Source organism: Salmo salar, chromosome ssa07, assembly GCF_905237065.1.
Source record: "Salmo salar chromosome ssa07, Ssal_v3.1, whole genome shotgun sequence".
Lineage (NCBI taxonomy): Eukaryota > Metazoa > Chordata > Actinopteri > Salmoniformes > Salmonidae > Salmo > Salmo salar.
Window position 1 is genome coordinate 19,549,646 of NC_059448.1, and position 24,133 is coordinate 19,573,778.

Genomic DNA, 24,133 nt, shown 5'->3' on the forward strand with positions numbered 1-24,133 from the left:
GACTCTACAACCCACACAAGTGGCTCAGGTAGTGCAGCTCATCCAGGATGGCACATCAATGCGAGCTGTGGCAAGAAGGTTTGCTGTGTCTGTCAGCGTAGTGTCCAGAGCATGGAGGCGCTACCAGGAGACAGGCCAGTACATCAGGAGACGTGGAGGAGGCCGTAGGAGGGCAACAACCCAGCAGCAGGACCGCTACCTCCGCCTTTGTGCAAGGAGGAGCACTGCCAGAGCCCTGCAAAATGACCTCCGGCAGGCCACAAATGTGCATGTGTCTGCTGAAACGGTCAGAAACAGACTCCATGAGGGTGGTATGAGGGCCCGACGTCCACAGGTGGGGGTTGTGCTTACAGCCCAACACCGTGCAGGACGTTTGGCATTTGCCAGAGAACACCAAGATTGGCAAATTCGCCACTGGCGACCTGTGCTCTTCACAGATGAAAGCAGGTTCACACTGAGCACATGTGACAGACGTGACAGTCTGGAGACGCCGTGGAGAACGTTCTGCTGCCTGCAACATCCTCCAGCATGACCGGTTTGGCGGTGGGTCAGTCATGGTGTGGGGTGGCATTTCTTTGGGGGGCCGCACAGCCCTCCATGTGCTCGCCAGAGGTAGCCTGACTGCCATTAGGTACCGAGATGAGATCCTCAGACCCCTTGTGAGACCATATGCTGGTGCAGATGGCCCTGGGTTCCTCCTAATGCAAGACAATGCTAGACCTCATGTGGCTGGAGTGTGTCAGCAGTTTCTGCAAGAGGAAGGCATTGATGCTATGGACTGGTCCGCCCGTTCCCCAGACCTGAATCCAATTGAGCACATCTGGGACATCATGTCTCGCTCCATCCACCAACACCACGTTGCACCACAGACTGTCCAGGAGTTGGCGGATGCTTTAGTCCAGGTCTGGGAGGAGATCCCTCAGGAGACCATCCGCCACCTCATCAGGAGCATGCCCAGGCGTTGTAGGGAGGTCATACAGGCACGTGGAGGCCACACACACTACTGAGCCTCATTTTGACTTGTTTTAATGACATTACATCAAAGTTGGATCAGCCTGTAGTGTGGTTTTCCACTTTAATTTTGAGTGTGACTCCAAATCCAGACCTCCATGGGTTGATAAATTGGATTTCCATTGATTATTTTTGTGTGATTTTGTTGTCAGCACATTCAACAATGTAAAGATAAAAGTATTTAATAAGATTATTTGATTCATTCAGATCTAGGATGTGTTATTTTAGTGTTCCCTTTATTTTTTTGAGCAGTGTATTTTGGTTGAAAAGGTGAAAGGTCAGTAATGAAAAGTCACAAGTTGTTATTTCCCAGTTGGAACCTCATATTTCTGGATTTCTGACATCATTTGATGGCAGCATGTGTTCTTTTTTGTGATGCTATCTTTGTTTGTGGTTCTTAGATTTACAATAACAAAATTGTTCATGAATTGATGGATGTCTAAAAAGGAAAGTTTCCCCACTTGAATAGGGGCAATTGGTGGAATGAGTATTTGTTTAGGTTAGGCTTAAATTGTGAAGAAAGGAAACAGGAGATTAAATAGGTCTGGCTGACTTGAGATAGTGGGTTGAGGCCATTCTCCCATGTAATTGTGAATCAGTAAACCCTTGACAACGCCTTAGCTTAGCAATAGCATGACCACACACGTGCGCACGCACGCACAGACATCCCATAGCTCTATCTACAGTAACAAGCCCAGCCAGAGACCTCTTACAAAGGTTTCACCCTTTCAACCGGTCCGCTTGACTTCCCTTGGTAATTGGACACTTCTGTTTTCTGTCAACCACCTTAAGAAAAGGATTTCATGTGTAGGAGGACTTCACATGGACCACGTGCTATGCTGTAAAACAGCTGTCTGTTTGGTAAATCTAGTCAATCTAACAGTCCACTGGCAACACACTGGTTGAATCAACGTTGTTCCCATGTTATTTCAATGAAATTACATTGAAGCAACATGGAATATGCGTTGAATTGATGTGTGTGCCCAGTCGGATAGCCCTCTTTCTCTACCCTCCCTCTCAACAAGCTTCAGGGTTATTCATTAGGGCACACACCCAAAAAACGTTAAAACATTTTGTAACAGAGAATACAAATGTGTTTCTTATTGGATAGCTACATTTTCTTCTTCTTTGGTTCCTAATGAACACGGCCCAGGATGAAGTAATTTAAGACAAGACTCTACTTTCTGATGTATGAACCCACTGAGCAAAACCTGGTTGAATCAATGTTGTTTCCACGTCATTTAAAACATCAGAATTCAACGTGATTACGTTGAATCAATGTGGAAAACTGATTGGATTTGAAAAAAGTTATCAACGTAAGGGAATTTCATCTTTTTTTCTTCCAGCTTTTAACCTAAATCCAATGACATGGAGACATTTTTTTTTTTATTTCACATTAGATTCACATTAGTTGACAACTCAACCAAATGTAAATCAAAACTAGACGTTGAACTCCTTTAGCTATCTAAGATGCACATTACAAATCTACTTAGATGTGTGGTTTTAGAAATAAATGTATTAATCATGGGTATGGCCAGCTAATAATATATCAGATATATAATCCACAGTTGCTCCTCACATCCTCCAAAAAAATAAATTAACATGAATAAAGATGATATATTAGTCAGATGTGAGGATCTTGTGTCATGCCATGGGCCTCCAATAATAACCCCCAGCTGGCTCATTTACAAGTCTCAGTGGAATTCCCATCAACTGTTAAGAAACCAGTTAGCCACACTACTGAAAAGCATATGGACTCTGTGACTGTACCCAAATAGAACACATGAAATCAATCAATAACTGGGGTTTGAAGGTCAATTTTATTAATTCAGCCTGTGAACAACTCAATACTGTGCTGGAGATACTAAGTACACATGTACGGTGGGTGACAAGAGTGTGACTGACGCCACGTTGAATAGGGGATCCATTATTGTGAAACTAGAACATGGGGTATCCAGCTAATGGTTTGAGATAGATAGGGAGCTCCAACTCCTACCAAAGAGTGACCGGGTGTACAGGCTTTTGTTCCAGCCCAACACGAACACACTTGATTAGGCTAATCGTGGTCCATATTGAAGACTGTCAACAGTTGATTATGTGAAACAGCTTTGCTAGTGCTAGGTTGGAGCAAAAGCCTGCATACCCAGTAGCTCTCCAGGACCAGGGTTGGAGACCACTGAGATAGACCATAGAAGTTGGCTGGTTTCACCTTCTATCATATTATGACAAAGTACGGTCATGACAGAAAAAAAAGAGTAATACTTGAACGTTAAAATAGTGTTAAACAAGGCTTCACATCATCATATGCATTAGCAGCAGTGAATGTCTCATACACACACTCTCCTTTCCCTGACTGTGACCACGTACACACACTTACAGACTTGGTCTGTATAACTTCTGACCAAGAAACCAAAGATTTCAAACCATGTCCCTTCTGAAAAGGTGCTTTGCATCACAGACAAAACGTTACTCAAACATTATTGAAATGTTATTCAAAGAGTCTAGACTTGCTCACTGTCTCTTCGCTAGAACCACAGTGACTTCAATATAGAAGTGGACGGACAGCAGTTTACAGTAGCATAAGCCTTAAATAATGGCCCTCGTTCTATAGAAATCTTTTCAAGGGCAATTAACCCTAAATATCATAACACTACAGTCCATGTCTGAGCACAGAAAACTAGAGTATAGATGATCTGAGCCACGGTGTCCAGTGAATACTTCTGTCTACCTGCAGTAGCTTCAAATAATATGGATCACAGTGTTTCTTGCTACAAAACAAGGTTAGCGCTTAGGAACATATGGTAGTGTGTTCACATTTCAGTATACTTGTACAGTATATCTTATTTTAGGTGTGTAATGCGTGTCTACCTCAAGGTATGATTATTTGTCTATGTGTGCATCTAGGAAAGTACAGTCAGGGTGATTGTTCCTTTGGTCCTCTTCAGGATGCCCACGGCATCCTCGTGGGTGACCCCCTCCAGACTCTGTTCGTTAACAGCCATAATCTGATCCCCCCGCTTCAGATGCCCGTCCTCTGACGCCGCCCCCTGGAGAAAACACACCCACACGCCAGGTTACCACGCTTTCAATTCCAACCGTTTTAACTATCAATTCAAAAGGAACAGATTTCATCAATCTTCAAATCACGTTTCAAGAATGTTCAAATGAGCTTGCAAGAAATATACAAATCTAGCATGATGAAGTTGTTTACCTTTAGTTTCAATGGGAGGTATTCTAATGTCAGATATGCACAAGCAAATCCCCTGTAGATCTCAGGTCAGAATACTGACCTGCTTTAGTTAATTATAAAGTATGTTTAGCAAAAAGAGGAGATTTCCCCAACCTTTCCGAACACGGTTTTCACATAAATGGGCAGGTCTCCGTGTGGGCTTCCGAAGCCACCAACAATGCTGAAGCCCAGTCCGTCTGGGCCTCTGTCCAGTGTGATGGTCTTATATTGAGGAGGTCTGTAGGACGTACAGAAATGTTGTCATTAGATATCTAGATATCAGAGGAGGCTGGTGGGAGGAGCTATAGGTGGACGGGCTCATTCCATTCCAGTCATTACAATGAGCCCGTCCTCCTATTGCTCCTCCCAACAGCCTCCTCTGCTTGTTATCTTCTGTTGATGTTTATCGAGCTTTGTACGGGTTTCACAGGAACGACAGTAGTGTGTGTGTGTGTGTGTGTGTGTGTGTGTGTGTGTGTGTGTGTGTGTGTGTGTGTGTGTGTGTGTGTGTGTGTGTGTGTGTGTGTGTGTGTGTGTGTGTGTGTGTGTGTGTGTGTGTGTGCGTGCGTGCACGTACCCCAGGTCGTCGTGGAAGATGCTAGTAGCAGTAAGACCTGAGACTGAGAGTCCGGTAGCTGTCTGCTCATGAAAGGGGCCGGTCACTGTGGTATCACTCCCTGCTACCACCTGTTGGGTTTTGTGGTTGCAAGATGAGTGATACATAAAAAGGTAATTTGGGTGTTTAATCGTTCAGTTCACCAGCTCAGTTATTGGCCTTTTACAGGAATTTGTCTCGCATTTTAGTAATGCTGAGATAAAGACAACATTAATCGTCAACATTTGCAGACAACATGACATAGATGACAGCAACCACATCAAACAGCCAGACAAGCTACAGATAATACACACTTATCATTGATGAAGTGGGCATTGTCGCTAAAAGACCAGTATAATCTTACTGTAGTTGGGAGAATGACTGAACGAGAAGTATTTCACTGACCTGAAGCCCGACGGTGCCGGTGGCATTCTTCAGCAGGGTGACGGCCTGGCTGTGGCTCATACCCTCAGTAGCGGTCCCACAGATACTGACGATAATGTCACCGATCTGGAGGTCACAAAGAGGTTACGAGGTTCAAATCAAATCAAAATGTATCAGTCACATGCTTCGGCAAACAACATTGTGGACTAACAGGGAAAAGCTTACTTACGGACCCTTCCCAACAATGCAGAGAGAAAGACAATAGAGAAATAATCGAAAAGTAAAACCCATAATATTAGGCCGTCATTGTAAATAAGAATTGTTCTTAACTGACTTGCCTAGTTAAATAAAGGTCAAATATTTTTTTCTTTGAATTAAAATATTAGACGTAGTAAGGTCATGGCCTGTGTTAACCCCTTGGACAAAATGTTTGTAATATCGGTACATTTGGGTTAGAGACGGAATACTAAATCGACCACTAACCCCTACCTCCTAGGCCCTTGTAGGCGTAAACTAAGACGGGCATTGTATTGTATGTCACTTGTTGGAAGGGGTTAGCAGAAAGGAGATAGTGGTCTGTGCTGATTGAGAACAGAGATGCATTACTCCTAATCAGCCGGCTTTCAGCCAGGCATCATAAAACAATAGATTCTGGTAATGAAAGTAATACTGACTTAGTAATGATACAATGAGATAACAACTGATAACATTAATTTAGGTCAAATCTAATGCAAGTGAACCATATGTATCAAAACCACTGCTTTGTGTCTTGCTGTTTTAGTTCACCCTGAAGGGATTCAAATGTGATTGTTTCTTTTTTTACACTTTAATGGAAAACAAAAACAGCTTCTTAGCCAGGGCAATTTCTCAAGCAAGAATTTAGCAAGGATTGTATGAGAATGGTCTGAGTGGGCTTTTGAAGGGATAGCAACATAGATATTCTATTCAAGACATCCACACAGGCCCTCTATTATGTTACATTTTATGGGTAGAGTTAGATATATGGTCCCAGATGGCTTACTGCTTTAGTATTGTCTGCTGCCAGTCTGTATGTGGGGGCTACAATGGTTAGTTTGTCTGTCCTCCTGCAGGAGGCCATAGGCCATCGCTTTCAGCTGTGAAGGCCCTCGAGCCTAATAGGACCAACCTACGTGATGACTTGAAACGGACTAAGGGGAGTATTTAGACTTGAGATACAATTTTCACGCAAATCCCACATTGACGTCACTGAACGATTTATGAAAAAAGTCTGAGTTACACAGACAAATCTCAAATCTGAATAGCCCACCACCCCAAATGAACCAGCTACAAGTGAAGGGGTAATACACTTAGTTGTAAATATTCTAGAAGTTGACTTAATACTGATGTTTGTGTTTGCATTTGTGAGCTTTGGAGAATTTGTATGACCAACATGTCGACATGTTGAAGCTCCTGATTCCATGTGATCTGCGGAGTCTGACTTTCTATGAGGGTTCTAGAACTCAACCAACAACATAGCCTACATAGGCCTATCCTGTTTATAATCTTAAGGATCCACCCCTTTTTTCACAATTTTCGCCTAAAATGACATGCCCAAATCTAACTGCCTGTAGCTCAGGACCTGAAGCAAGGATATGCATATTCTTGATACTATTCGAAAGGAAACACTTTGAAGTTTGTGGAAATGTGAAATCAATGTAGGAGAATATAACACATTAGATCTGGTAAAAGATAATACAAAGAAATCAAAAAATTGTATTTTTTTTTGTACCATCATCTTTGAAATGCAAGAGAAAGGCCATAATGTATTATTCCAGCCCAGGCGCAATTTAGATTTTGTCCACTAGATGGCAGCAGTGCATTTGCAACATTTTTGACGGATTCAATGAACCATTTTATTTCTGTTCAACATTTTGTTCAACAAGACTGCCCAAATGTGCCTAATTGGAATATTAATAACTATTCAAGTTCATAACTGTGCACTCTCCTCAAACAATAGCATGGTATTCTTTCACTGTAATAGCTACTGTAAATTGGACAGTGCAGTTAGATGTCACATCTGCTCCTGCAACGCCCTCTACTGCTCATCCTGTGTCTCCTTGACCTGCCGCCACTCCCCCAGTACTCTCTCCCTCTCCCTCTCTGTTTGTGTGTGATTGTGTGGGCGGAGACAGGTGTGCTGGAATCAGAGCTCATCCCCACCAGCTGCAACCTGTTACATAATCAAGACCTCTGCAGATACTGAGCCATGCCAATTCCACACTGCCAGATTGTAATCTCTGCTCAGTCAGTCTACGTTTCTAGCCGTTTGTTACTATTCAGATCCTGTTGTGCCTGTTTTCCTTGCCTGATGCTGTTTTCCTCTCCGCTACAGTTCTGCCCGCTCTGACTCTGGTCCCTGTCTCCAGTCCTACGTCTCGTCATCCTGCTAATCTGTCCTGGATTCCCCACTCTACTACTCCCTTAGATTCCCCTCCGGACCTGCTTACCCCGTCCCAACACCTCTCGCTCCAGCCTCAGCCTCCGCACCTGGTTTCCAGCAACCCGCCTGAGCTTCCCCTGACCTGCACTCCCATCTTCCCCCTTTGTTTCAATAAATACCTTGATTACTTCATCCCAGTCTCCTCGTCTGAGTCTGCTCTTGGGTTCCCCCGTTCCACTCCGCGTAACAATAGATTAACAAGAATTTAAGATTTCTGCCAACATCAGATATGTCTATGTCCTGGGAAATGTTCTTGTTACTTACAACCTCATGCTAATCGCATTAGCCTACATTAGCTCAACCGTCCCGTGGGTAGGACACCGATCCCGAAGAAGTGAATAACTTTTCAAGTTCATAACTGTGCACTCTCCTCAAACAATAGCATGGTATTCTTTCACTGTAATAGCTACTGTAAATTGGACGGTGTAGTTATCTTCACAAGAATTTAAGCTTTCTGCCAATATCAGATATGTCTATGTCCTGGGAAATGCTCTTGTTACTGACAACCTCATGCTAATCGCATTAGCGCACATTAGCTCAACCGCCCCGTGGGTGGGACACCGATCTGTAGAGATCCTTATTAACAGGACCCTACAGCTGCTGCTGTACCAACCCACCTTGAGTTTGTGTGTCTGGACAACGAGGCTAGTAGGGTTCATCATGGCGATGAAGATGGGCACATCACCCAGGGGACTGCCCACTCCACCCGCAATACTGATGCCCAAGGAATCAGTGGGGCCCTATGAGGAAAGTTATTACACAAAGTACTTCAAAATCCCTATAATCATAAGGTGTTGTAAGTTACCCCACTAAAGACAAATAAAACACATATAGGAACAGCAGCAGTGAAAAACCAGTACAATCCGTATGCTGCATCTATCTTAATACAAGGACAAGCTAAAAACTGTTTTGTTTTTCCAAATAATGATGAGTATTATAAAAGAACACTGACCTTTGTGAATTCAACACTTCTGATCTCCTGGTGGTCCAGTGCTGTGCAAACAACAACAGTAAACAGCCAAAATGAATCAAGACAAATGAATCAAGCCAGCTTCAGTTTCCAATCCACTACATGTTAACTGAAAATGTCTTACACTCCTGATTTGTGTGTTGTAAGCTGTCACAGTCCACTTGGAGGCTTCCAGAGGAGGCTGACAGAGAGTGAGGGGTCACCTTGCAGCTGCCTGTTTCACTCATCTACCCAAATACAAGGGAAGAGAAACTTAAAATGAATGGCATAAGTTTCTGTCCTTCTTTCCATTTTGGGACTAAGGACTACCAATAGGACTTAGAGGCAGGAGAAGAACTGGGGTGTATTCAGTGAGCTGAAATCATCAGCGAGTTGCAGATAGAATTTCAATGAATAGAGCTGACAGGGTGTCCCTATTCTACATGAGTCATATCTGTTAGATGCATTTCTATCAGAACATGCTGTAATGTTGCCCCCTAAACAGTCCCCAGCATATAATTAAGGTCCAGAAAACAAAATGTCAGCTTACCTGACTGCTCTGTGAGAACCTCCTCTCAGAGTGGAAGGGCCCAGCTTTAAATCTGCCCACCTCCATCACTATGGGTCCCACACCACACTGCAAACACAAACATGTAAACACATAAAACGTTTTTTTAACTAAACAAACCATCAAAAGAACAGATGCTAGTGACGTATCTACACCAACTGGTGGGAAAAGAGCCAAAACAACACCTTTAACAAATTCCCCAATACATAAATTATTAACAATTTGTAACTTAATTTGAGACAACAAACACATTGAACCAAGCCTGGCCTCAGATCTGTTAGTGCTTTATAGCCAAACCCTATGGTAACGTATATGTATCTAGCAAGATGGCAAAAATATATCTGGGATCAGGCTTAATTTGACCCAGATGGGACTTCCCATGGTTCCTATATAGGCTCACCTTCAGCAGCTCGGCCACTAACTCCTGGGTGGCATTTCTGACGTCCTCCTTGTTGACGGACAGGATCTGGTCTCCCTGCATCAGCCTCCCGTCACTCTCCACCACGCCCCCTTTCACGATGTCTGACACAAACACCCCTGTGTCATTCCTGTTGGGGATAGAAACATCATCATGTGAGTGAACCAGGGTTTATGTTGTGTTAGTGTGAGTGCTTGGTGTCTCTGTGAATGTGTCTGTCATTTGTGTGTGATCGTTTAGTAGTTAGGGTTAGATAGATACAAGACCAAATCAAATGATGTACTTTTAAGTGTCATAATATCTATCTATCTATCTATCTATCTATCTATCTATCTATCTATCTATCTATCTATCTATCTATCTATCTATCTATCTATCTATCTATCTATCTATCTATCTATCTATCTATCTATCTATCTATCTATCTATCTATCTATCTATCTATCTATCTATCTATCTATCTATCTATCGCCACCTGCTGTAGTTGGTTGACATCCATTTTGTTGTACCCCAGTAAGAGGCATGGCGGTTCAGGATCTATAGGTTAAAGTAAAGCAGGTTCCAAAGCAGCATAGAATGACCCAAATTCACTGAAGGCAAACCCGGGTAAAAAGCGAGGGTACCTAGCTTGGTGTATGTTGGGCTTCTCTATCTACTAGGGCTAGGGCTGGGTATCTTTGGGAATTTGTTCTGTTCCGATACCCGTTCCAGTTAGTACTCTTATATTCGGTACCGGTTGGAGAATGTTTCCTTTTTCGATCCATATGTTGAATGAAAAACACATTTAAATCTTGAAATGCCTAATATGGTTTTCGAGCAACTAGTCAATTCACTGACCGATGTCAATCACTGAGTTAGGAAAGGTCAAACACATTGAACCCTGCTGCTTAACAATCTGTGGCCTACACGCATGCACACACACACACACACACACACACACACACACACACACACACACACACACACACACACACACACACACACACACACACACACACACACACACACACACACACACACTATCCACTGCTAGAGTCTAATAGGGGATTAGTACATCTCTGATGGGTTGTGTAATGACTCGACGTCCTAAATACTTGAGGGGCTCTCGAACTAGTAAAAGAAAGCTTATCTCCAACATCCTTACGGACATCCATTTTAGGACATCCATTATTTACGATGTACATTTTAGGACATCCTTTGTTAGTGGTGCACATTTTAAGACCTCCTTTTTACGGTGTACATTTCAGGAAATCCCATAAATGTTTTCAGTCAAACGTCCCTAGAAGACTTATAGGTTCTAGTACCTTCTCCCCACGATGCTGAGGCCCAGGCCCTGGCCGGGCTTCTTGTTCAGCTCCACGGTGAAGGCATCCCACAGGTCCTCCTCCTTGTACTGAGCCTCGTCCCTGTAAACGCTGAGACGCACCCGCTGAGGGGTCTGGCGCAGCACGTTGATAGCTTCGTCATGAGTGGCGACGCGCAGGTCAATGCCATTCACCTGTGGAGAAAGGGAGGAGATGAAAGAGGAAGGGATAGATATATATATAATTAGAGAGAGAGAGATAGAGATATATATATAGACAGAGATATATATATATAGAGAGAGATAGAGATATATATAGAGCGAGATATATATATATATATATATAGAGAGAGAGAGAGAGAGAGAGAGAGAGAGAGTATAGAGAGGAGAAAATAAATCACACGTCAACCATCCAAGGCTTAGCTAAGGTCGACCGCTGTTCAACAGAGTTTAGAATATGAGAATCATGTAGCTATGAGCGTTGCTTTATATCACCTTTACTCCAGAGCGAAAGAGAGATTGCAAGAGAAAGAGATAGAGAGCGAGAGATTGCGAGAGAGAGAGAGAAAAACAGATTTGTCAATTTAAAAATGTGGCAGCAGGAGTACAATCAATAGCATTTGATATTGTTCCTATGTATATAAACACTGTAGACTCAAACACATTGACAAACATGAATATTGGTGAAGGATGTGAATAGCGTAACATGCACAGTCAACAGCTAGCATGAGGGTAGGTCTATACATTTTGAAAACCTCGTCTGGTAATAACACCATAATGTAGTTAGCTTAGAGCTGAGAACCGCAACCTATTCTAAGGGTCCATATCAAGGGGAAATAGCCCATTAGCGCTAGCGTAGCCATGCATTGCATGGCTTTTCCCATAGCAGACTGAAATGGGTCACTAATGACATTGGTTCTGCTTGAACCACAGAATGGGTGGCCACTCTCTCACTTTTCTCCCTGACCCTATCATGAGCAGTATGAATACTACAGCTTGGCTGGGGGCCCAAGTGAATTACTGAGGGGGGGGTAAATTAAGTCATAAGGGTGTGTGTGTGTGTTTGCGTGAGTTGAAAGGGGTTGACTGAGCTACCATGACTAACTGCCCCAGTCACACCCCTAGTCTCCATAACAAAGCAAAGGGCAAAGCGGTGGCTGTCAGAGAGTTAAGCTGGCTATTAAGATGTCATTCTATAAATCATGCCATCTATACATGCTGACTGTTTATACATTGTCAATTTTAGATGTTATATATGATTCAAGTGAAATTGCAAAGTTCTTCTTTAGACTATGAACCAAATCGTTAGATTCTTAAGACTCACGTATGTATTGCAACATAATATTAGGATTGGGTTCTCCTCTTGATATTGTCCATCACACGGGATTGCTGAAGATGTATGGGCCTGGCCAAATAGTCTCAGAGTAGGAGTGCTGATCTAGGATCTGTTTAGCCTTTTATATCATAATGAGATTACAGCGATGGGGGGGCATCTGATCCTAAATGATGAACACGCTCCAATACCTCCAGGATCTGGTCCCCAGCCCAAAGTCTCCCATCCTTGGAGGCAGCTCCGTCCTCATAGACCTCGTGAATGATGATGGTCCCCTGGAGAAAGAGAAGCGAAAGAAAAGAAGACTATGAGAGAGGCGGGAAAAAAAGTGATGAAATCGGAGAGGGGTGTGGTTGGAGAGAAGGAGAAATAGAAGACAGAGGGAGGAGGGATGAACGAAGATTCAATTGAGAGAAGTTGTCAGATAGAGAGAGAGAGAGAGAGAGAGAGACATGAAGGTCATATAATGACAAGACAAAGGAGTTCAGGAATACATGAGAGGCAGAGTGGAACAGGTTGGCATTAGGTGGAGTCTGTGTATGTGGGTGTCCATGGGACAGGGTGGAGGGGGAGGGGGGGGGTCTTGGGGAGGTGGGTCATTCTCAGGTCAACGGTCACATTCCAGGCCTGGATATTGTCTCCTGTGGCTGAGGCTAGACAAATGGCTATTCCTCAGGCCTGGCTGAGCAAACAGAATGGAGGGGAGAGAGGAGGAGCGGTGTGTGTGTGTGTGTGTGTGTGTGTGTGTGTGTGTGTGTGTGTGTGTGTGTGTGTGTGTGTGTGTGTGTGTGTGTGTGTGTGTGTGTGTGTGTGTGTGTGTGTGTGTGTGACAGACTGCATCACTTCCTATATTCCTTTGCCATTCCACTGCCTCTACAGCCCTTTTCGCCCGGGATACTACTAGCAGCTCTAATAGCACAGAAACCAAAGAGGGTGGCACATCTTTCAACTTTGTGTCATTATTTAAGTAGCAGTGGGTCTTCTCCTAATGTTAGTGGTTCAACTTGGGACTAATTGTTTCTTATGTATTGTTATAAAATATAGAATTGGACAAAAACACATTGTAAATTCGGGTTTAAAACTGCAGATAAAACTATGTACATATGTAAAACTATGTAAAACTAACCCAGATTCTTTGTCAGTATCTGTCAATTTGCAATCTGATAATTGGGATCCAACAACCGTTCTGTCATAGATTATTCAGAAATACAAGTTCAGATATTATTCTATAACACAAGTGGACACTTCAAAAGCCCACAGTCATATCCACAGTCATCACAGAGCTGCTTTGATGAAAAGTTCCTTGGTCGTGGTCTTTGGCCTACCAGAAGAGTGTCACAGCCCCCCACGATGCTGAGGCCCAGGCCTGTGCGGCCCTTGGAGATGTCTATGGTGGTCTCACAGCCGGGGATGATGGGACAGGTCACAGGGTCAGAGGAAGCCAGAGTGCCAGGGGTGGACGAGCGACTAGAGCCTGATGAGAGAGAGTGGGAAATTGAGATGAAAGGATCAAATAAATATATTAATTCTAGCCTGGTCCCAGATCTGTGTGTGCTTTTAGCCAACTCATCCGATTATTATTGGCATGCCATTCAATATACCCCAATGACAACAATATTGGCTAAAGCACATATCCATTCAATGCCAGGCTGAAGTCAGACTAGAATCTCTTCAGACACTATTGACAAGGTATACAGTGCATTCAGAAAGTATTCAGACCCTTTCACTTTTTTCACATTTTGTTACGTTACAGCCTTGTTCTAAAATTGATTAAATCGTTTTTTTCCCTCATCAATCTACACACAATACCCTATAATGACAAAGCAAAAAACATTTTTTATATATATATATTATAGTAGATTTATAAAAAAACTGAAATATGACATTTACTGTATAAGGTATATTTAGGTAATATTGCTCTTTGGAGTTTTGGCTGGGTTTCTGTATAAGCACTTTGTGACAACTGTTGATGTAAAAAGGGCTTTACAAATTCATTTGAGTGTTGAATATTATATATTTTTTATACTGTATCTGGTTTATTCTCCATTATGTAAATCAACAGAAACAGTATTGACTAACAATCACAGACGTGATTTCTATCTCAAGGGATTGGTATTGAAGGTGGGGGCACTTGCCCTATAAGCATATCACTCTGCTCTATCTGACTGAGTGGATCATGCTTCTTTCAGATGTTGTGTTAAAACTAGCTCCAATATTTAAGTTATGTAAAACATCCTCAGTTAGGTTGTTTATGCTTAATAAACCCAATTGCTAATGATCTATCGCATTTCCTCCTGACAACACATGACAAGCGGTTTACTCACTCCTGATTGGCTCTGACTCAGACTGGCCCAGGGTAGCCATGGAGATTCTAGGGATGCTGGGTAGGCTGGTTGCCTGACCAGTACAGTGGGGGAGAAGGGGCGATGACTTGTCTGTGCTGATAGTCAATTTCACTGAGCTTTTGGCCTTCTTCAGTAAAGAGTGGACCTGAAATGTAGGGAAAAAACATGCTAAGAAAAAAAAGTGTTATCTAGAACCTAAAAGCGTTATTCAGCTGTCCCCATAGTAGAACCCTTTGGAGAACCCATTTTGGTTCCAGGTAGAACCCCTTCGGGTTCCAAGTATAACCCTTTTCACAGAAGGTTCTACATAGAACCCAATAGGGTTCTACCTGGAACCAAAAAGAGTTCTACCTGGAACCAAAAAGGGTTATCCTATGGGGACAGCCAAAGAACAATTTTGGAACACTTTTTCTAAGAGTCCCCAACAGATAGTCTATGTATGAGAAATCAACGAAGGGCTATGCGTTCTATGGAAGATAATGAACGACATGAAAGGTGTTTTCGACGACGCGCTAGCGGAGTGGAACTGACCTTTCACAGAGTTGCATTATTTTTCAGAGAATGTATAGAGCCCCGAGTTGATTATCCCTTTTATTCCATGTCTATAATTGAACACATTTGCCACAAAAAATGTGTTCATTTGTTCAACATCCACTGAAGTAGCTAGCAAGTTTACTAGATAGCTACAGAAGTTTCCGTGATAACCAAACAAACAGACTTGCTAGTTTAGCTAATCAAATCATAAGTCCTAGCTTGCTATTATGAAAATTGTAAAAATGAACTATAGCCATTGAATTCTACATTAAATTATATACTGGGTGGTTCGAGCCATGAATGCTGTTTGTCTGACAGCCATGGTATATCAGACCATATACCACGGGTATGACAAAACATTTATTTTTACTGCTCTAAATACGTTGGCAACCAGTTCATAACAGCAATAAGGCACCTCAGGAGTTTGTGGTATATGGGCAATATACCACGGCTAAGGGCTGTGTCCAGGCACTCCGCGTTGCGTCGTGCTTAAGAACAGCCCTTATCCGTGGTATGTTGGCCTTTTATCACACCTCCTCGGGCCTTATTACTTAACTAACACTCAGCAAGCTAATCATTTAAATATACATTAACCCTGGAATAGGGTGTGTGTCTAAAATGGCTGCAGAGGCAGCTCTTACCCTGTCCACAGTGTAGCCCATCACTGGCTTATCCTCCACAGCTAGGAGTTTATCTCCAGATTTGATGCTGCCGTCCTGCATAGAGAAATACAGGACTGGTGTTAGAGAATGTTTTGCAATGGGTAAAATGTGGGCAACCAATTAGCATAACATGTAGGATTGACCAATGGGATTTTCTGTAGAGTATTGTTCTTTAAAACTAGTCATGGACCACTACTCTGCCCTACCAAGCAAAAAGAAAGTAACTGCTCATAGCGTGGAACTGAGAAATCTGGCTTTTATTTACCTTGGTTTCACAGTAACTTTATGCAGTTACTGCTAACATGACCCCCATGTTCTCCAAAACACAATACAATAGAGGCAGGATACTTGTCCACATGATTAAGGATGTATTTAATGTAGCAAAAAATGACATTAACTCATTTTTGATCAAATGAGCAGTTACTGCCTTTTTGCTTGATAGGGCAGTACAGGCTTTTGTTCCAACCAAGCACTTTAATGATTCAACTAATCAAGGTCCTAATGAGCAGTTGATTAGTTATTTACATTTTTGCAGAAACTCTTATCCAGAGCAACTTACAGTAGATACATATTCAAATTTTTATCTTCCATACTGGTCCCCTGTGGGAATTGAACCCACAACCCTGGCATTTGCAAATGCCATGCTCTACCAACCGAGCCACACATGACCAGTAATATTAGGCGGTTTTGCGCTGGGCTGGAACAAAACCCCGCTGCCCTTGTGGGTCCCCCAGAACACTTCTATAGAGAATACCTCTTTGAATCAGAAGATTAAGAAACAGTAGAGTGACATACCTTTCCTGCTGGTCCTCTTTCAGTTATACTCTGAATCACAACCCCATCCTTGGTGTCCTCATTGAAAGTGATGCCGAATCCACCCTCCTCCTAGAGTTAAACAGTGATAATGTAGTTGAATTGTACTCAATAGCTCCCTGTCAACCATAATTATAGGCACAGTGAATCACAATTGAAAACATAATCATGCACATGAAACATGCATGACAACGCATTAAACATGAACATAGCAATCAGAAACAACACAGGTTTGTTTTGTAAATTGTGAGGCATTTTGGAACATTATGGTTCTACCACCATCAAAGACTCTAAAGAAACGGGGAGGTACCATCTGAACTTGACTAATACGAAACACTTGTTTACATTTTCCGTTGCAAAATGTTTTGGTGCGATGTGCCGTAATGAACACTATCCAGCTTCACTCACTCTCGCTCTTTTGTTCCTGGAGAGCGAGAGGAAGGAACAGGGAAGTATGTGTCTGGTATGTGCCCATACCAGATGTTACCTTCATACCTTGATCCTCTAATAGACCATGTGGATAGACAGCTAGGCTGAGACTCCCATCCAGGTGTTTGGCTTGTCAAAATACGCATTAAATTAGAATAGGTTCACATCCCCCTCTCTCATTCTTTCTTTCTCTCTCTTTGTCTGTCTATCCTGCTCTTTCTCAGTTCCTAGAGTAGATTTCTGTCGTCCCTCGATCATTTGCTTCCTCCTCTCTCTGTCTCTCTAATAACAGACTATCCAATTAGAATGGGCCCATTTTCTCCCCTCTCTCATTCTCTCTCTCTTTTAGCAGCCTATTAAACTAGAATAGGCTATTTCGACCCCCCTCCCTCTCTCTCTCTCACTGTGGTTCTCTCTACTTCCCTTTGTTTTATGACCTCATCAATAAAACCTTTTCCTGAAAAGGTCTGAGGTTATGTAACTCATAGCAGCACGGGAGCTTCTCCAGGTAACATATAGCAGAGCAGCACGGGAGCATCTCCAGGTAACATATAGCAGAGCAGCAAAGGGGGAATCTCCAGGTAACATATAGCAGAGCAGCACGGGAGCTTCTCCAGGTAACATATAGCAGAGCAGCACGGGAGCTTCTCCAGGTAAAATATAGCAGAGCAGCACGGGAGCTTCTCCAGGTAACATATAGCAGAGCTGCACGGGAGCTTCTCCAGGTAACATATAGCAGAGCAGCACGGGAGCTTCTCCAGGTAACATATAGCAGAGCAGCACGGGAGATTCTCCAGGTAACATATAGCAGAGCAGCACGGGAGCTTCTCCAGGTAACATATAGCAGTGCAGCACGGGAGCTTCTCCAGGTAACATATAGCAGAGCAGCATGGGAGGTTTGAGTGTCTCACCTTCAGCAGAATGACGTGCTGCACATATTTGACCATGTCGACATCGATCGCCGAGGGTGCAATGGAAGAACATGTTTCCAGCTGTGAGAAAATAAATAATAAAGAGATTGAAAGAGTAGAATATATGAGTGTATTTCCAGTCATTGAGCTGCTTCACACTGTAAGGTCTTTTATATGCATGTGTGTATGCATGTGGCGTGTGTGTGTCAGTGTGCATGCCCGCATGTGTGTGTATGTACTATGCCTTTGTGTGCACATGCCTGCATGTGTGTGTGTGTGTGTTTACCTCTGTCTGGGGCTCCAGTGTGTCTCCATGCTCCCTCACTGGTCCCACAGCCATCTGGTTGAGAGCATCTGTGTTCCTGCCCACCAGTCATAACTCAGAGTAAATCACCAATCAGAGTAAATCACACCCAGCTTTCTGCCTGTCTGATACTTATAGCTCATATGAATCACCGAGCCTGTGTCCCAAATGGCACCCCTTCGCCTATACAGCGCACTACTTTTTGTCTTAAATTGTTGGACATTAAAAAATTATGGACATTTGTTCCAAAGTATTCCTACTCATAATAGAGATATATGTGACCGTATGAAATGATTATGTTTAAATCAAATAGTCTATCTGCTTGGGCTTCTTGCGGTCAATTTGCAGTTGACTAATTATTTGTAAATGTGTTCCGGCCCCCTGACCATCCGCTCAAGAAAAAAAATCGGCCCGCGGCTGAATCTAGTTGATGATCCCTGATGTAGGGAATATTGTGTCAATTGGGACGCAGACTGAGTCTGTAAACCACACAAGTCTAATTGAGGCTATCAGTTCAGTTAAGTAGTGTGTGTTCCCGCCCGTGAGTCGAGAATCCCTTATTTTGGTCTGATTCATTTGGGCCTGTCTATGTGTGATAACTAGCTGGGTTTTCACGGATCCTGACTGATAGTAACACAGGTAATAGAAGAAGACATCTTGGGAGTATTGAGATGCCCCTTGTGTCTTCTCTGATATCAGTTTACATCAGTCCTTTGTAACACCACAGCTCCCTCTACTGGGCTTTATATGGTGACGCATTAGACTTGAACTAGTCCTTTGGTATTGAAGGGGTTCAGCTACAACAGTGTTTTCCAACTCCAGTCCTCCACTACCCCCAACAGCAAACACCTGAATCAGCTTGTTGAGGGCTTGATGATTGGTTGACAAGTTGAATCAGGTGAGTTTGTCCCAGGCTACAACAGAAATGTGTATGGTTGGAGGTACCGGACGACTGGAGTTGGGAAACACTGAGCTACAGTATCTATACATTGTTGTCCCTGTTAACACTTGGTAGATAAGGGATATATGTCCCTGTTTCTTCAAATACACCACCTGATGAAAATGATCTTGACCTTCGATGGGGCGCTTTTAATGATGGAGGAGGCATTCTGGTGACTCCGCCCATACAGAATCTGCCCGTTGATCTGACAGGGTGCAGAAATGTACTTATTACTACTGTCTTTCATAGCACTTTATTCAATTGAATTCGATGCAATGCTATTCAACTCAGCAACTGTCACTAATTTTGCTTGCTTCCTGCAAACCTCAGATAATATCGTCGAGACTAAAACTCAACGCAGATCTCAAATCAGAGAGGAAAATCTAAATCAAGTCATATTTGTCTGATTCAGACCATACAACATAGTAATACCCACTGGGCATCAACTCCTGGTTAAGAAGCACCAGTCTAAAGCATCTGTGACCACTAAGTTACTAATCCAAGCCCCTCACCTCCAACAGTTCATCCCCGACCACAACGCGACCATCTTTGCCGGCGGCTCCACTGGGGTCGATCCCGACCACAAACACGCTCATGCGGGAGCGGTCACGGTTGCCAGCCAGGCTAAGGCCCAGGCCGGTCTTCCCCTTCTCCAGCTCAATCATGTGCAGAAGCCCTGGGAGGCTGCCGTACCTCTGACTGATGTTCTCTGTAGAGAACAGTTGATAGAATGAAACGGGTTGAAACACTGACAAATCATACTGATGGACGTGAATACAGTGGCGGGCTTGACTACAACCTGTGTGTGTTATATAATTATAATTCACATGTGAAATGATTAAATAGAGCCACATACAGCTATAATGGATAGATTTCTATGTATTTTATAGTATAGCTTTAAGCTGGATTTAAGCTGGCTTTTCTTGACTTGCTACACTCACAACCCGAACATAGGAAGAATGTGACAGAGAAGTCATGAATGGGAATCAAACAAATGGGTTCTAAGCGCAAGGATCACATCAAATGCAAAGTCATAATCAATACAACATCTCACAAGAGTCAAATTCTTCTATTACACTCCCTGGCTGACAGGCCTCTCTCTCTCTATCTCTCATCTATGTTGTTCTGGGCTGTATGCCTAAATGCTCTTGTACTAATCTCCCTGACTCACCACTCCAGTCTCCACCTCATCAACCGGATCACCAGAGGACACACACACACACCAGGGGCCCAGGAGGGACTATACTGCCTGTAATCAGAAGAGCCCGAGGCCCCATCCAGAAACAACCCCTTTCCCTAACCCCGAGGCTAGGGGTATTCAACTGTTACCCTACGAGGTCCGGAGCCTGCTGCTTTTCTGTTCTACCTGATAAATAATTGCACCCACCTGGTGTCGCAGGTCTAAATCAGTGCCTGATTAGAGGGGAAGAATGAAAGAAAACACAGTGGGACTGGCTTTGAGGTCCAGAGTTGAGTTTGAAGGCCCTAAGCACTTCATTTTGTATAACTAGGTATAATATATAATATAATATCACTGTGCTAGTCTAGCTCACTTGCCTTGGGATCCTAGTAGCAAACTTACATTGAACTCCATTCCACATCAAGTAACTCATGCAAGCACATTATGGAACAGAGGGGACTGTGAAGAGAAATCTGTTGTAAATGTAATGTAATGTTGTTTTTTATTGTATATAACTGGCTTAATTGTGCTGGACCCTGGGAAGAGTAGCTGCTGCCTTGGCAGTAACTAATGGGCATCCATAATAAATACAAATAAAAATACTTAGCTCTTGAAGTGGACTGAAATTGGTGTCGGTACAAATTTTGGGTATACTGGTGTGTTCCGGCCCAATTCAAGCACTGGCAAGACTATGATTGCAATGTGGAGGCCCTCTAGTGGCCACTAGGTGCTAGCAAAATGGGAGCAGGCAAGCCAAGAGGGAACTGTCTGAATCCATTGCATAGTCTAGAAACAAACCCTACTGCCTACCCACTGTGCAGTGGATCTTTGTATAAATCTGAAAGGAGTATAAATGTGGTAGTAGCTGCCCCCTTAAGAATTTGTTGGACTTTCCCCTATAAAATCTATCCAGTTCTCCACAAGTGCCTTGGGAGTAGGAGCAAGGGGTTGGATCTCTGGACTGGGTCCATGGGCTTATTCATTGTGTAATGATCCCTAATAGCAATGTGAGAACCCAGAAAACATAACTTGGTTAGCCAACTTCGGTCCTTTCATTAAGGAGGCAGTTGCCCTTAATGGTCAGTTTTGCCCCCCCCTCCATAATGGCCATGGTTAGGATTAAGAGGAAGGCAAACTGTTCCTAGATCTGTTCATAGAGTCACACTCACTCCATCTGTAGTCAAACGTATCCTCCTCTTCCGTCTGGGACGGTCTGTCGGGAATCTCTGTCAGAGTATCCGTGTCTGTCTCTCCAACGTGGGGAACCACAGGAAGAGAGAGGTGAGGGGTGGTGGACGATGTCTTTCCCGCTTCCCGCTTTGGCGGCTGCCACATCCAGAAGTATCGGGAAAATAGATTTGTTGTGTGGCAAAAAGGCAGATAACAATCGCTTAGTTTCAACATAGCAGGTTTAGCTGACTACAACCTAAAGCTGTATTGTTAAATTCAGTCGGTAAAGTAAGTTTTAGTCACTCGTGTGCAGGTGGACACTTGAAAATAATATTACCCTACTTTTTAGGGATGTTTTTTTTGTTTATATGCCTTACCAAGGAATGCTTGCTGTAAGCAAAGTCATAAGCAGTGTATTTCTAGATTACTTGAATATTCAAGACTGAGTTTAATAACAAATGTTCCTTACTGATAGAATTCAATCCAACCATTGTATATAAATATACCCTCGTAAAACTGACCATCCTACCGATCCTCGACTTCAGCGATGTCATTTACAAAATAGCCTCCAACACTCTACTCAGCAAATTGGATGTAGTCTATCACAGTGCCATCCGTTTTGTCACCAAAGCCCCATATACTACCCACCACTGCGACCTGTATGTTCTCGTTGGCTGGCCCTCGCTTCATATTCGTCACCAAACCCACTGGCTCCAGGTCATCTATAAGTCTTTAATAGGTAAAGCCCCGCCTTATCTCAGCTCACTGGTCACCATAGCAGCACCCACCCGTAGCACGCGCTCCAGCAGGTATATTTCACTGGTCACCCCCAAAGCCAACTCCTCCCTTGGCCGCCTTTCCTTCCAGTTCTCTGCTGCCAATGACTGGAACGAACTGCAAAAATCACTGAAGCTGGAGACTTAAATCTCCTTCACTAACTTTATGCATCAGCTGTCAGAGCAGTTTACCGATCATTGCACCTGTACATAGCCCATCTGTATATAGCCCACCCAACTACCTCATATTGTTTTAGTTTTTTTCTTCTCCTTTGCACCCCAGTATCTCTACTTGCACATTCATCTTCTGCACATCTATCACTCCAGTGTTTAATTGCTAAATTGTAATTATTTCGCCACTATGGCCTGTTTATTGCCTTAACTCCCTAATCTTACTACATTTGCACACACTGTATATAGACTTTTCTATTGAAAAGTGTTCTATTTCTTTTCTATTTTCTATTATTGAGTGTACGTTTGTTTATCCCATGTGTAACTCTGCGTTGTTTGTGTTGAACTGCTTTGCTTTATCTTGACCAGGTCGCAGTTGTAATTGAGAACTTATTCTCAACTGGCCTACCTGGTTAAATAAAGGTGAAATAAATTAAAATGAAATAAAAAATCTGATAATGGATACAAGGCAAACATTGGATTATTTTGATCAATTTAGTTAAATTCAAATGCATTTTGATTCCGAATCAAACCATTGCATATTTTGGGGATGAATTTGGCTATTTCAATTTCCACATTTTGCAAAACGATGCAAAATTCAGACATTTGTATCGATGCTATCTGTAAACAACAAAAGGCAAAAAAGAAAAAGGGATTCAAACAGGTTTAGTGGAAAGATGCTCGGACAGCATGTATGCATGTAAGGGCTGTCCAGTATGTGTCTCCACATATATTCCATAACACAACCGTACGAGCATACATGGAAATAGAAGGTGAAAAGCACGACAACACAAAGACCCACAAACCTTAAACGGAGTAGGAGTAAAAGGGTTAGTTGGGGAGAGGCGTAGGAATAGTCTACTGTGACACTCAACCTCCTACAAAGAACAGAGAATAGTCAGTGACTTTCTAGGACAGCATCATAGTGAAACTAAAGGCAGAAACTTCACTCCACTGCTATGATGGAGAGTATGAGTGAAGTGCTAGGTCTACTAAAAATCCTAATTTTATAAGATAAATATGATTCATTATTGCGGACAAAAACTGGATAACTGAACGGTCATGTGTATGCGATCACACATTCACTCGTTGTGATGAGACCTGAACTTTAAAAGTATGATGAATAAAAAAATGTTTCCCAAAGCCCTGCGGAAATTTGGTTTGAGACTTCTACGACAATACAACGTCAAGTTACAGGCATTACCTAAGTTTAAAAGACCGTCGCCCAAACACTTTCAAATACAGTACTTGAGCAGTGCTTTGTAGGCTTGCTCCAAGCTAAATCCAGAGCACCTCAAGTATTTGAAAGTATTTAACATATGTATTTGACGCAGGTTTGAAGGTTGCATAGAGACACTAACCTTGTCACTATTGCTCCGCGCCACTCTCTCCTCATTGGTGTCCGTGGTTGAGGACTGTTATGTACAAGAGGGACAGAGACATGAAAAACAAACCATTAGGCATTGTCATCAAATTACATATCAGCAAAGGCTGAACTTACAACAGTGAGACATCATACTGTATTTCAATTGGTGAGGCTTGCATGGGAAATGTCTAAAATGTACAGAATGTACATTCAGTAAAGTAAAAGAATCCATATACACTACCGGTCAATGTTTAAGAAAACCTACTCATTCAAGGGTTTTT

General features: G+C 42.9%; 1 protein-coding gene across 7 annotated transcripts in view; it reads right to left on the minus strand.

The window, feature by feature from the left end:
* Positions 1 to 2,812: 2,812 nt before the first annotated feature.
* The window catches only part of LOC106608788 (multiple PDZ domain protein), a 64,103-nt gene continuing 42,782 nt past the window's right edge, over positions 2,813 to 24,133 (minus strand). For 6 of the 7 annotated variants that reach the window (XM_045721683.1, XM_014206937.2, XM_045721684.1 and 3 more), the window contains 21 exons: positions 23,848 to 23,901; positions 21,539 to 21,695; positions 19,702 to 19,898; positions 19,303 to 19,394; positions 18,232 to 18,307; positions 17,946 to 18,026; positions 16,588 to 16,677; positions 15,772 to 15,846; positions 14,576 to 14,741; positions 13,577 to 13,725; positions 12,443 to 12,556; positions 10,920 to 11,113; positions 9,598 to 9,745; positions 9,180 to 9,266; positions 8,775 to 8,877; positions 8,633 to 8,673; positions 8,298 to 8,420; positions 5,241 to 5,345; positions 4,818 to 4,927; positions 4,355 to 4,478; positions 2,813 to 4,058 (listed from right to left, as the gene is read on the minus strand). In XM_045721683.1, the coding sequence (XP_045577639.1) occupies positions 3,912 to 4,058; positions 4,355 to 4,478; positions 4,818 to 4,927; positions 5,241 to 5,345; positions 8,298 to 8,420; positions 8,633 to 8,673; positions 8,775 to 8,877; positions 9,180 to 9,266; positions 9,598 to 9,745; positions 10,920 to 11,113; positions 12,443 to 12,556; positions 13,577 to 13,725; positions 14,576 to 14,741; positions 15,772 to 15,846; positions 16,588 to 16,677; positions 17,946 to 18,026; positions 18,232 to 18,307; positions 19,303 to 19,394; positions 19,702 to 19,898; positions 21,539 to 21,695; positions 23,848 to 23,901 (2,433 nt within the window). In that variant the 3' untranslated portion in view covers positions 2,813 to 3,911. The remainder of the gene's footprint in view (positions 4,059 to 4,354; positions 4,479 to 4,817; positions 4,928 to 5,240; positions 5,346 to 8,297; positions 8,421 to 8,632; positions 8,674 to 8,774; positions 8,878 to 9,179; positions 9,267 to 9,597; positions 9,746 to 10,919; positions 11,114 to 12,442; positions 12,557 to 13,576; positions 13,726 to 14,575; positions 14,742 to 15,771; positions 15,847 to 16,587; positions 16,678 to 17,945; positions 18,027 to 18,231; positions 18,308 to 19,302; positions 19,395 to 19,701; positions 19,899 to 21,538; positions 21,696 to 23,847; positions 23,902 to 24,133) is intronic. The other variant, XM_014206933.2, reaches the window with a different exon arrangement.